The 12901-nt window shown below is 42.0% G+C and overlaps 1 protein-coding gene across 4 annotated transcripts in view; it reads left to right on the top strand.

Annotated features, from left to right (window-relative positions):
• Nucleotides 1–11830, top strand: part of esrrb (estrogen-related receptor beta) — a 41696-nt gene extending 29866 nt beyond the window's left edge. For all 4 annotated transcript variants that reach the window (XM_041972900.1, XM_041972899.1, XM_041972898.1 and 1 more), the window contains 2 exons: nt 5570–5839; nt 8575–11830. In XM_041972900.1, coding sequence (XP_041828834.1) covers nt 5570–5839; nt 8575–8819 — 515 coding nt within the window. In that variant the 3' untranslated portion in view covers nt 8820–11830. The remainder of the gene's footprint in view (nt 1–5569; nt 5840–8574) is intronic.
• Nucleotides 11831–12901: the final 1071 nt, after the last annotated feature.

Genomic DNA, 12901 nt, shown 5'->3' with positions numbered 1-12901 from the left:
TACATTTGGTCTAACTAATAAGGCAGGCAGGCTTGATTAATTGATAGTCACTGAAGGACACTTGTGCTACTACTCCAAATAGCACCATGTTGCATAGTATAACTCTATTGTCATGTATGGGGTGCAGGGTCATTAGGAGCATTGTTATGGGGATGCTGACAAATAGCTTGTTGTTCCTAAGGTGCTAACAACCTTTGACACACATAGCAGTCCACTGTCCACCCCTTCTGCCACGCGTGCCGTTTACACAAGAGTAGCTTGTCTCCAAACTACCATGCTTGCTACCAGGCCTGAGTTATTCCAGTAGGGAATTGCCTTCTACTACTGCTTTTCCTCTTTGCAATAAAACATTCTTACTCAAATAAATTACACTAAAATTACAATTACATTGCAAAATGAGTAAAAACCTATTTGTCTATTCTCAATAATGATGTTAAAAATGTATTTTGCCACTCATCTGGGATTTTTTTTAACATCTTAACATCTTTTGTATGAGATTTAGGCCAAAAGAAGTTAATGAATCAGGCTTGTTTGCATTGTTCTGTTCATTGCTGGTGTTTGGGGAATATTCATCATCTGTGTGTTATTGAATTCCAGCTCATCAGCCTTTCGTTTGACAGACAAGTGGCTGGCGTGTTAGTTGTTAGCATGGAGGCAGTGATGTTGAAAGGAGATCGCGCCTCTTGTATGTTGTCGTGTTTGTGTCAGCTCAGCCCTCCACCATAATCACCTACCCTCCTCCAGCCCCCTCCGGGCTCCTGTTTTCTCTTTGCCATTAAATTGTGAAATCTACTTACTGTGTTGCCAGCCTGATCCCACTCAAGCTGCGTAATCTCCTTGTAATAGAGTGTGAATACTGCCCAGCAATAAATCAGCACCTCATCAGTGCACTTTATTAAATATAGACACCAACAGACAGCTCTTAGTATATTCAATTTACCATCTGACGTAGGCTTCAACACAGGAGATAAAGATAGATTGAGCAATCAGGTGGATGCTGAGGCCTGAACCCAGGCAGGAGAGTGGGAGGAAGGCAGAAAAGCTGCAGGGAGATTGAGATGGGTGTATATCGGAGGTAGACAGGCCATCAGAGGTGCACACGGCCAAGAATGGGACATCTACCGGGCCAGCTGAGGGGAGGTTGTGTTTAGTTATTGTGACACATGAGAGGGTGAATCCAACATTACAGTTTTATTTGTGTCATCCAGTAGAATCTGTATAAATTTGGTAAAAATGTTCAAACTGCAACATCTGTGAAGAATTTGGGTCTACTATATGTGAAAGACACGTAATCATATATGCTGATGTGCCTTTAAGTGATCATCAGCAGAGCGCCATCCCTCATTAAGCAATGTTACTTGATGGCAGCGAAGATAAATTATGTGTAATTATGGTGATGATTAAAGCCTGATTCGTCCTGGTCTTAAGGGCTAAACAGAGATATGTAAAGTCAGTATTGGCCAGTGGGACCCTGGGGAAGGCTAAAGACTTCTCTACTAGGGTCAGGAGGTCATAGGGTGCAAATTAAAACACGGAGATTACTGTATTTAAGGTTCCTCAGCCTCATAACGTTCACAGGCTGCTGGTCAAATCACCCATTTCCCAGCGACTTAGAATAGGATAATAGGCTAGTTATCAGGTCGAAAGAAGGCAGATAGGCAACTCTCTTAAAGTGAGCACTAGAGCGATTAATTTCCAATCATCGTCCTCTTCTTCACTAAGCCAATTTAGATCATATTGACATGTTTTCATTCAATATAAAACAGCATTTGTGTCATTAAATCAGTGTCCAGGGAAAACTTGCAGCAAACTGAGCTGTTTGTGTTGTACATGTGACTGAATTTCAGGTCAAATTATTTATGTCAAGCACAGCAATTTATTACCAAGCTGCTATTGATTGGATCCTCCTGATGCTGTCTTGTAAATTCAAAAAGAATTACATGACAGCATCAGGAGGTCTGCAGCTGCGAGTTACACACATACACACATCCACCAGACATGGTTACACATACACACCATTCTAAACCTGATCTATGAACTGCTCTTCATTTCTGTATTGGCTATACATATAAGGTGTCTCACTTCCAAATTAGAAAAATCTGTTTGGATCAAAGGTGCATATATTTTCTCCAGTGTGCTTTCTGTCTTTTATTCTGCCATCTGAACTAAAAAAAAATCTTTGATATCAAATAAGCTTATGGCAGTATGATCATTCACCCGAGTTAAAGGTTGGGGGAAAACCGTGCTGCACCTCTGGGGTGCTGTTAGGGCTGTTTTACTTCAACTGGAGCCCAGAGAGCGCTTGACTTGGCTGAGGTGAGATTGCTGCTGGGCAGAAGTCTTCAGGGCCTGCTTGTCCTTCTGATAGCTGGCCATGATAGATCAGCCCCTGTCCATCCAGAATTACTCTCTTTCCTTTTTCTATCTCCCACTTCCTTCCCCCCTCATGCTTTGGTCCTTTTTTTGCTCTTTTTCTTCTTTATCTCCCTCCTCTCTGGCCCATATCTTTTCTTCTCTTTTATCCCCATTTCTCTGCTTCTCTCTCTTGCCATCTTTTTCCTTTTCTCTCCCTCTCTCTGTCTGCTCTGTTGTCTGATTGAGGGTGAGTTACGAGGGGGCTGCAGCTGGAGGGGACTGCCGTGCCTCGTAATTACATCTCTTTTTATTACTCGCGCTAATGGCCCTCGGGTAGAGGGAAACAATAATAAATTAATAGAATATGAACTCCAGCTCAACAGAAATCTCCAGCATTTCATTTTGGACTGTCCTGTGCTCAGGCAGATGAAACAGTGCTCTGATTAATCTCTGTGAGGGGTTTGAGGCAACAGTCTGTGGGTTTGGGCTGCCCCCTCCTGCTCACAGCTGAGTGCTTTTGGGAAGATAAAGGAAGAGATGATGGTTTTGCTTCTGTTTTCAGTCTTCATTGTGTTTGTTTTCCCCTTTTAAGCTATTAATGATGATCCGCTGATGCAGTGATGTAGTGTCATATCTTTGCCACCTGTATTTATTCTACCCTTTTGTCTGGATTGATCTGACTTTCAGCAATGCTCATGTTGGGTATTACCAATGATGCCAGGCAATTTTGAAAGTTAAAAATTCTTTGAAACATATATTTGTGATGCTTAAGTAAAAGGGAATGAAGAAAAAATATTATTAAAAGCTATTATCGCTGCATCCTCACTAAAAAGACTTTAAGAGAAAAACCTGCTGGTGCGCTCAGCAGTGGAGTGGAAAAGTCCTTTCAAGCGCGCAGACAAGCTTCTCTGATTTGGTCAATATTGTGTCATGTTTGGTCAAACCCCGCCAAGGCAGTGGGCTGGAAATGAAGATGTAAATATTGATATTTCATTAGAGGAAATCACCCACTCCGATGGCACTTAACCGGGCCACCTTCAGAGTGCAGCGGCCGGAGCACCGTGTGACCTGCGGAGTCGGGAAGTCACTTCATTACTCGATTAAATTGAGTGGAAAAAGGCGAGGCAACGACACGAGATCCCATTTGGAGCGATAATTTAGGCTTTGAAGAGAGGGGATGGAGCAGAGGAAAAACACTACCTCTCCATCTCACAACACTGGATTAAATTCAAGGACTTTTAGCGTCAAACGTAATTGTAGGCTGCTGGGCTGCATGTCTGCATATGGCTGAAAGGCGTCTGTTATATCAGAGCAACTTTAAAGACACTTCAGCAAGCCCTGAACCAGGCCTTCACGCAAGCTGTCATATCAGGGAGCAGCACTTTAGTTCCGCTTCAGTCCTCCTTGGCATTAAAAGGCTACATAAAGCCTCGCCTGTGATTGGGATGCCAACCTGATGCAGCAATCAACACCACGTCCATGCTTGCATGACAATTTCTCTCCGGCCAGTCCACATTCTGTCCAACATAATGGCCACGTATGCAGACAAGGAAATAACACAACAAGCATTTTAAGATGCTGTCTGGATAAGTGTAATGGCACAGGCCTTTATGAAATGTGGCTTATTGCCTTCACTGATAATAGTCAAGTGTTTTGAGTGCTTACGGCATTTTGCTTTGTTGGGTCTAATTTGGGTTCCGACCAGTCTACCCGGGCACTAGCACCTTTCAGTTAGCACTCTTTTCTGCAGACTATTGATTCCCCTTCAAAATGTGAAGGCCCTCACATTCTGATCACAATCTGTTAATTAATGTATCCTCCAGCTCTTCCCTTACCGTGGTCATCACTACGATAAGGGAAATTGAACACTCAGGTACTACTCTCTCTGCCTCTTCTGTCTGTCTGTCTCCCTCTACCCTGTTTTCTTTTTCACTTTCTCTCACGCTTCCTCATTTTGTCTCTCATTCTTCCCACGCTGTATCTGTGTGTGCAAGTGTTTGCGGCATCTTGGCAGGTGGAGATAAACATCAGGCTGGTGGCTGCACCCTCGTAAGATCATTTATATTTAAGAGAGAACGTTGGATGTAGGTGCAGTGAGCGCCCTGGTCAATACTGTAATCTGTCGCCTCTTAATAACACAATGGCAGGTGGCGTGGCAGCAGCAAACTTTTAAAAGCAATCATATTAATCAGGGGCGGAGCTGAGGAGCCTAATATGCTGTCAGAATGAGGTGCCTGCAGGGACGCTTGCACAGGGGGAGGGGGAAGTAGGAGATTGGTGGGAGGGTGCATGCAGTTTATTGACAGCTAAAGAGTAGTATGAAGGAAAAAGGCAGGAGATGGCGGATCTGGCAGTCTGCTCCTCGCTCTCTCTTTTTGGCTTAACTCTCTTTAATTTGTTTGAGTTTCTCACAGCTCATCTGTGAGGAATCTAGTAGTTTGTTTTATTTGATGTTCTATTCTAAGCACATGTAGAGGCGGTGAGGGAGAAATGAGAGCAGTTTGATGCACACGGGCCAACTTCATCTCATTCAGTCGCTGCTGCAGAATAAGGCCCTGAGTTTTTGGAGATCTTCTAGCTCAGTTTGAAACATGTGACCCCCCCCCCCCCCCCCCCCCAGTATTGCGTGTACTTTTATGTGTATGGATTTATGTTCATACACATTGATGTCATGATCCCAATGTGCATATGTGTGTGTTTGTTTTCTTGGGTGACACTTTTGTGTATCTGTGCACATCTATGTGTGTCTGTCCACTCATCACCTCCTCCTGTTACACAGTGCATGTCGTGTCCTCAACCCTTCCAATGAGAATGTGTCTCGGCGCTAATCCTCCTAACACCAATAGAAGAGTGACAGGATACGAGGGGTAACCACATGGCTTTGTGTATCCTGGACCTTTGCACTGATTTACTGTCCTCACTTACAGTAAAGCCCACTCAAGTACTCTGACACGAGCTTCAAAGAAGACCTTCCACTGTGCATTTAAAATTAAGCACATGTGCCTTGAAAAATCACGTTTGTTTTACTGATCAATCCAAAGAGCACATGATTCTGGTTTCCTTTCTGCTCTGAAATGTTTACTTTTTAAAGATAGATTGTTCTTGGATCATGAAACGGGTTGAAGTGCTTTTTTTAGATGTGTAAATATCTCGCCATGTCCATTTTTTTTACTGCTCTGTTGTCCTCACCTAGTCTCCCTGTCTTTACATCCAGGCTTCTCTACGCTCTCTCTGGGAGACCAGATGAGCCTACTGCAGAGCGCCTGGATGGAGATCCTCATCCTTAGCATCGTGTTCCGCTCTTTGCCCTACGAAGATGAGCTGGTGTACGCAGAGGACTACATCATGGACGAGGAACACTCACGGCTGACAGGCCTGCTTGACCTCTACGTCTCCATCTTGCAGCTGGTCCGCAAATACAAGAAGCTCAAAGTGGAGAAAGAGGAGTTTGTAACCCTTAAAGCCATCGCCCTCGCCAACTCTGGTGGGTTATCAACACATTGAGACAACAAAAACCGAAGTTTAATTGAAGAAGATTTTATGTTCTATTAATTTACACAGAAAAGTCTAAATTCTAAATTATGTTTAAGACAATACTAGAAATATCGTACACCATTATAAATATTATTTGCTGAGATTTAGTAGCTTTAAGAAATTAAAATTGGGAATTTTCTTTAAGTACCCTTATTTAAACTAAGAAATTTATATTCTTTTTTTTTAATGCTCACTAATTCCAGTTCACCTTGTCTGATAAATTTAGCAAAAAATCCCATTTTGTATGAAGTGAAATACTGTATTTACATATAAAGGTTTTTTTCTTTTTTTTTGATACAGTTAACACTTTTCAATCAGTAATCATCAGTAAGAATGAAATTCTTATGATTTAATTTACTTAATTAAAAACAAATTGAGTACTTAATTTATTTAATCCAAATATTTTTAACAAGTTAGTTTTAAAATTAAAAAACATAAACAGTGTACTACAAGGAAAATAGGCTTTATCCATCACCATTTCAGAAAGGCCATTTTTTAGTTTTTCGGGAGTTTTTCAGTGTAACCTTTAGTTTATAGCATGCAATGATGAGATGAAGAGAAGATAAGGCTAGTGTATGAGAAAGATGGATGGAGGAGTGAGCATTTTTTTCCTTTTTTTTAATTGAACACCATCCATGTTGTGGTTATTTCTCCAGCGCTACCTCCCCCTTTCCATCTCCATAAAAGTAGCTGCAGGGCACAGCAGCCACGGGAGATAAATTTAGCATTTCATTAGGAGCACAGGGTCTGTCAATAAAATGTGTTAAGTCGAATGGAATGAGTATCAGGGAGTGATAGGCCTCGTTTGTTCCTATGCGAAGACGGCACGCTGCTATTGACAGGCACCTTTTGAGGAGGCAGGACCTGTCCCGCTTTGATCAATGCGCGCCTGGGTCACCGGGCTGCTTTCCCTTGTTTTGTCCGGGGCTGAAAAAAATGAAAATGCTGATGTTGGGACTTTGCTTTCAGACAGCAGAGCTTTTGGGAGGGAGGTAGGATGGGGGGATTGAGCAGAGATGGGGATTGAGGAGAGAATAGGAGGAGGAGGAGGAGGAGGAGGGTGTCCGGAACGTTAGAACAAGGTCTCTGGCAGATCGCTCTCATGGGAGCCCCTCTGTCTGACAGCTGTGAAAATTCATAGCGATTGATTTTGTAATTAGCAGTTTATCAATTGGATCGACGTGGGCTCACTGATGGATTGCAAGGAAATTGTTTCTTCAAAGTTGTTTTTTTTTTTTTCGTCTACCCCTCCTCCAGTGACTACAAGCTCTCTTTTCATTCCCATCTGTTGAGATGTCTCCATCTCTCTTTTTATTCTCTCCTCTTTTTTCCCTTTGCTGCAAAACATTCCATTAAACCACAGTTCAGATCAGGTTTATTACAAAAATGTGTGCGTGTGTTTGAGGCAAATGCATCTGCTTCGAGTGTGAATGCAGGCTCTGTGAAAAGAACAAGAGATAATTATGTCACACCACATCCTACTCTGAGTTTTTTTTTTTTTTTTTGCCTTTTGTTCTTCCATCCTCCGTCTGTCAGCCCCCTCCCATGTTCACTTTACAAAACGACCTACTTCATTTTACCACAGTGGATTTGAAAACCGTCAGGGTGAGAAATGTCTCAAGGTCTTGGGAATACAGTTGTTCCAGTCAATGAATTTGGGGCGAAGCCTGAAATCTGTTTTGCCTTTTATTGTCCCGTGTGGTAAAATATGCACCGCCAAGGTGAGACGAGTCAGGCAGCCAATGACACGCTGTCTCCGGAGTGCAAGATGCCAGTTAACCAGTGAGAAAAGGTGCGACCCCGGGCTGTCCCTGAGAGAGGCTGGAAGACAGAAACAGGGGCAGAAAACGGCAAGAGTGAGAGGGAAGCATGGTAACTTGATGTGCAGTAGGATCAGGAAAAAAACACAGTGTAGCGAAACGTTATAGGAGTGAGGAACACCGGAGGGAAGCCAGACTGAAATTGCAGACTGCTGTAAAATCAGCCAGGAGGTGGGAGAGATTTGGGCAATGGCATTTGAAACCCGGAGTCAGTTTTTGTCACAGGACAATAAAGCAAAGGACCTTATTTGAATATGGACAAATGACATAAAAGGATAAACCTGCAAGGAAATCCTCTGTGGTTTCAGGAATATTAATTATGCCTTACATGTGTTTGTGGTGTCCAGTCCTTAAATGGAGCTTCACACTTTGTTTTTCCTTTTCTTTTTAGTCTTTTTTTTCATCTAATCTGTCTTTTAGATAAAGGAGTTGTTTAATCTGCACTTAAACTGTGAAAACTGGGTGCTATTCATGGCATTGTTACCAGAGGATAACATTGATTTTCAGTCGCACTGGTCAAGGGCCATCTGAATACTCTGCCCAGTCCACTGAAAAATAGATTAAAAAAAAAAATTTTTTTTTTTTTTTTCCTTTTATGATGTATTTTTTATCTTTTCAGAAAGTGAGTTATACTGATAATGTTTTCTTTTTTTTCTTTTTTTTTTTTTTACCTCATCGCTACTGACAAGAGCAGTAAAGATCAATCATGAGATTTAATTTTGTTGTTGAAAAATCCATTTCCCATGCCTGCTGTTATATTACCACTGTCTCTTAGTGCAAACTATATTTCTTACAAGTTCCTTTCTATATTTTTTATAAATTTGAAAAATCCATCATTCTTTGTTCTGTGCTCTTGTCCCAGCAGACTCCATGCACATAGAGGACATGGAGGCGGTCCAGAAGCTTCAGGACGCTCTCCACGAGGCCCTGCAGGACTACGAGAGCAGCCAGCATCAGGAGGACCCGCGACGGGCTGGCAAACTGCTCATGACCCTGCCCCTGCTGAGGCAGACAGCCACTAAGGCTGTGCAGCACTTTTACAGCATCAAGGTGCAGGGCAAGGTCCCTATGCACAAACTCTTTTTGGAAATGCTCGAGGCCAAGGTCTGATTGGAGGGGGGCTGATTGTCCGCGGCATCAGCAGAAGGCTGCATTGAGAAAACGGAGAGTGACTCAAACCAAGGCTAAGGGTTCTCAGTAGAGGGAGATGCCCACTGAGTGCACAGGACAGAAATGAACCTTTTCCTGAAACCCTGAGACACTAAAATAAAAAAAAGAGGAAACAAAAACAACAACAAAAAAAACAAAACAAATGCAAAACTTGGTTATTAGTATAAATATAAAAATGATGCAGATTAATTTAAAGTATATAAGAAATACTATGTACAGTAATATTTTTTTGTTTGTTTTTTGTTAATTGTCAGTGATCATGCTGTATATGAAGAAGGACCTTTTTGCCCCTCAGCATCTTCAGAATAAGTAGTTGCCAGATCTTGATAACAAGATAGATTTTTTTCTTTTTCTTTTTTCAGAAAACTAAAAGTTCCTAAAAATTTTGTTCTGAAGAGTGCATAGGTGTCAACAACCAGTGGAGGTGTCTGCAGAGTCACTTGTCTCACAATTGTGTTTTTGCCTGGACTTGACCAGTATGTAAATATTTATTATTTGGAAGGCTGAGTGTACAGTTCAAAGTCTGGTGAACTTGGTGGCCATTTTCTCTTGCTTTCCTCCTGGGAAAAAAAAAAGTTAAACTAGGAAGGCTGTTCCCTAAATGTGAACTCTATTAAGTTTAAATGTCGTTGGATATACTTCTCCAAAGCAGTAAGCAGTGTGATCTTTGTGGATCTGTCTCAGACTGGAAGACTTGCTGGTCCCATGTTTAACCAAACTAGCATAGACAGGTAAAATAGTCATTTTACTCTGTAGTAACTCAGCAATATAGGGAGGTATTGGGAAGCTGGGTTAAGTTCCTATCTTTCATGTGCTTTTCAATGCTGCTGTTGCTTAAAGATCATGCCTGTAAGTATGTCAGTTCCACCTAGTGGGATGCACCACTGTACCAGTTTCGCACTTGTGTTTGTCCTTTCCTGAAGTGTTCTATGTTGATGCTGCACTGAAACACAGATTTTGGTCTTTTGTTAAGCTTGTGGAAATTGACGCTTGACATGCAAATAGATGACCTGATATAGCCTGGGTGAAAGATAATCAGCAGGTTCGGTGTGGCAGTTTCAGAGGATTTATGCCGAGTGGCAGAAGTCCACGAGATCCCTTGTTCAAACAATCAGAGGCCCATATGTCAACCGCTCTATTTTGGGACCCTTTAAGCCTGTGGCAGAGTCATCCCACACACAGGGAGCAAGGTGTCCAGCATCTGCTCTCACCATTTTAGCCACCTCCTGTCTTTTAATAGCTGTGCTTGCATTTACAGGGCCTCAACTAAACTGAGGTAAATGGCAGGTGCAGAGCAGGAGTGGTGGCACTTCACACTGGGTTTATTTTTACCCAGCAGGAGACTGTTGTCTGCGCAGCTTGCACCAGGAGTACAGTAAGCACGTGGAACACTTCTTCTTGACCTCATGTTGACACAGTAGCCGGTGCAGAGTAAAACCCTTCCCACCGACCAGGAAGCAGGCAGGCATCTGTGAGGAGAGTTCGGAATGCCCACCATGCACATGTGAATAGCTATGCAAGAAACAAAGTGTCATCATGCCTCAAAGGGTAACGACAACCCAACAGTGTTACTGTACAAGGTGTGATCTCTGGTGGGAGGAAGATTTTACTCTTCCTTCTCCCTGTGTTTAGGTTCATTATGCTGAGTGAGTAATACTCTAGTACCATCTAACAGAGCCACGTCGCTGCTTTCCCTGTCAGAGAGAATGTGTTGAAGAGGAAGGCTTATACTGCTGTAGGAATTTTATGTGATGTGATAAATTTTGGCTCTGTCACAACAATATGATACTGTGATCAAAGGAATCCCTGACATTGCATAGGGTCGAGTTGCCGCCATGCTTGTGAAATCAAAGGGTAGCAGTGTTCCAGCAGCCGGCATGCCTTTTTATACAACAGCTTGATTGGCCACTTAATGGAGGATGACTACCCTCTGCTATTCATCCTCCTATTCCCAACTTGAACTAGCCACTATCCAGTTAACAAGCTCCACTTTAGATGAAGGCATTAGTTGTTTTACTGTTGTGCAATACAACAGGGACCAATTCTGACTGAAACCATGCTAAAAGCATGCTTTTACTTGGATTTGGAAGACTTTGTATGCTATAAAGTGACATATTCTAAACCCCTCTAATCAGAATAATGTATCTTGTATAACACAACTATAATAAATTTGCTCTTGTTTCAATAAAATTTCAATTAAAATTAGAAAGTTTGCAAAAAAATATTTATGAATAGACTTTTGTAGAGGCCCATGATGATCAGCTAAAATGAATCACAAATATTTAAAATTTCCTTTCACCCTGCAATATGACACTGTGTTAAGGAAAAGACATGTCTTACATTACAAGCTGTGTCTACATGTGTACTGTAAATATCAGCATCAATACAGTAGGTTGCCGTAATACCATTGAAAAGAAAAGTACGCAGCACCCTGCTGACTACTACCTCATTAACATATTGTCAATATTTCTCTGAATCAACACTTTCTGCTCTATGTTATTCTCACATCTGTGGCATACCTGCACCATCCATGTTTTTATTCCTCCGAGGAAATAAATAAAGTCTCCTCCTCGGTGCTCCTGCCAAAACATTTGAAATAGTAGTCTCAGATCTTTTCTCGTTCATTCTTCACAGATCTGTTTGTAAAGGTAAAGCATGCTTCATGTTGACCATACGACTTCGCCATCAGTGGGTGTGACTCCCATTTTGGTTTCTTAGCAGGTATGTGTTTATATGAACATCAGTGTGTCAGAATTGGTCCCTTGATGACAAATTGCAGATAGAGGCAGGTAACTGCTCCTGTGCTACAAGTATTTATGGTGTGAAATATATCATTTGGCAATGGTGTACATTGATATCTCTGATTGTTGAATCACCAATATCTGTGTAACTTCTGTTTTGATTTTCAAAAAGGTAAAGGATCAATGAATTAAATACTCAATGAACTCTGATTCTTTTGTGTTTTTAACTACTAACTTTAAAAGACTAGCGGGTCTTTAAGGGTTCTTAAACATCTGCACACTAAAGATCCACACATTAATTCTTCACTGTGTTTACAGCACCCCCAAGTATAGTGTGTCTAGTTAGTTATTAATCCAGTTGGAGCAACACTTGACCTTTCCCTGCTTGGTGTAAATACCCATACTGATTGAGTGAGAATTCAGCAGAACAAAGAGAAGATCGGAGTTCCCAGAAGACCAGAGATTGGTGGCAGCAAGTGAAGCAAGCCACTGAGAGATTCACCCAGGCCACCCATCCATCCAGCAATCAACCACAGCCACTGCAGGGCCAGGGACTGTTGAAAATGGATCCGTCACAGAAAACAGGCAGACAGACACGCTAACATTGATGATGGAGGAGGAAGTGAGGGGGCTGAAGCTCCATTATTTCAGGAAGCTGATATTCCAGGGAGTTAAAGTATTCCCTTCTCTATATAATTATAAGAGCCAATTTCCCTTTTGGAAATAATGTCTTGCCAAGCAATTAATTGTAATAATCCTCTATGTGGCAACAATGGCATGATAAGACAAGAAAGGAGATGAACTGAGGATGAAAGGAAAGAAAGGAGATCGGCAAACCCGCACAAATGGCATTTAGAGCACACTGATGCACAGCCGAGGACTGTGTTTTTAAAAGCAATGTGCTCCTTGTTTCTCATGCAAATCATCCAGTGGGCCAGATATTGCCATCAATAAGTTTCTCACAGATACAGTAGCAAGGCAATCATTTACCTCCATTGACAGGTCAAAACACCTTTCATTAGAGTTACGAGGCATCTCATCAAGATGCGGCCCTGCTCACAGCTGTATGACTGCTGTGTATTGCTTAAGTGTGTTTCATTATTCCCAAAGCAACGTTGATGATGGTGAGGGAAAGGATTACACGTCAGGGTGAATGATTGGGTTTGAACAGAGCTGCTGCATACACTTTGTATCAACCCAGAGCTCAAATTACACTTAGGTTGAAAACGGAGCACGTAAATGCCCAGGAGAGCTTGTGGCACAGAAATGAAGAGTGGGCCA

Source organism: Melanotaenia boesemani, chromosome 20 (assembly GCF_017639745.1).
Source record: "Melanotaenia boesemani isolate fMelBoe1 chromosome 20, fMelBoe1.pri, whole genome shotgun sequence".
Classification (NCBI taxonomy): domain Eukaryota; kingdom Metazoa; phylum Chordata; class Actinopteri; order Atheriniformes; family Melanotaeniidae; genus Melanotaenia; species Melanotaenia boesemani.
Note: the sequence above shows the minus strand (reverse complement) of the source record. Positions and strands in the feature narration are given on the sequence as shown.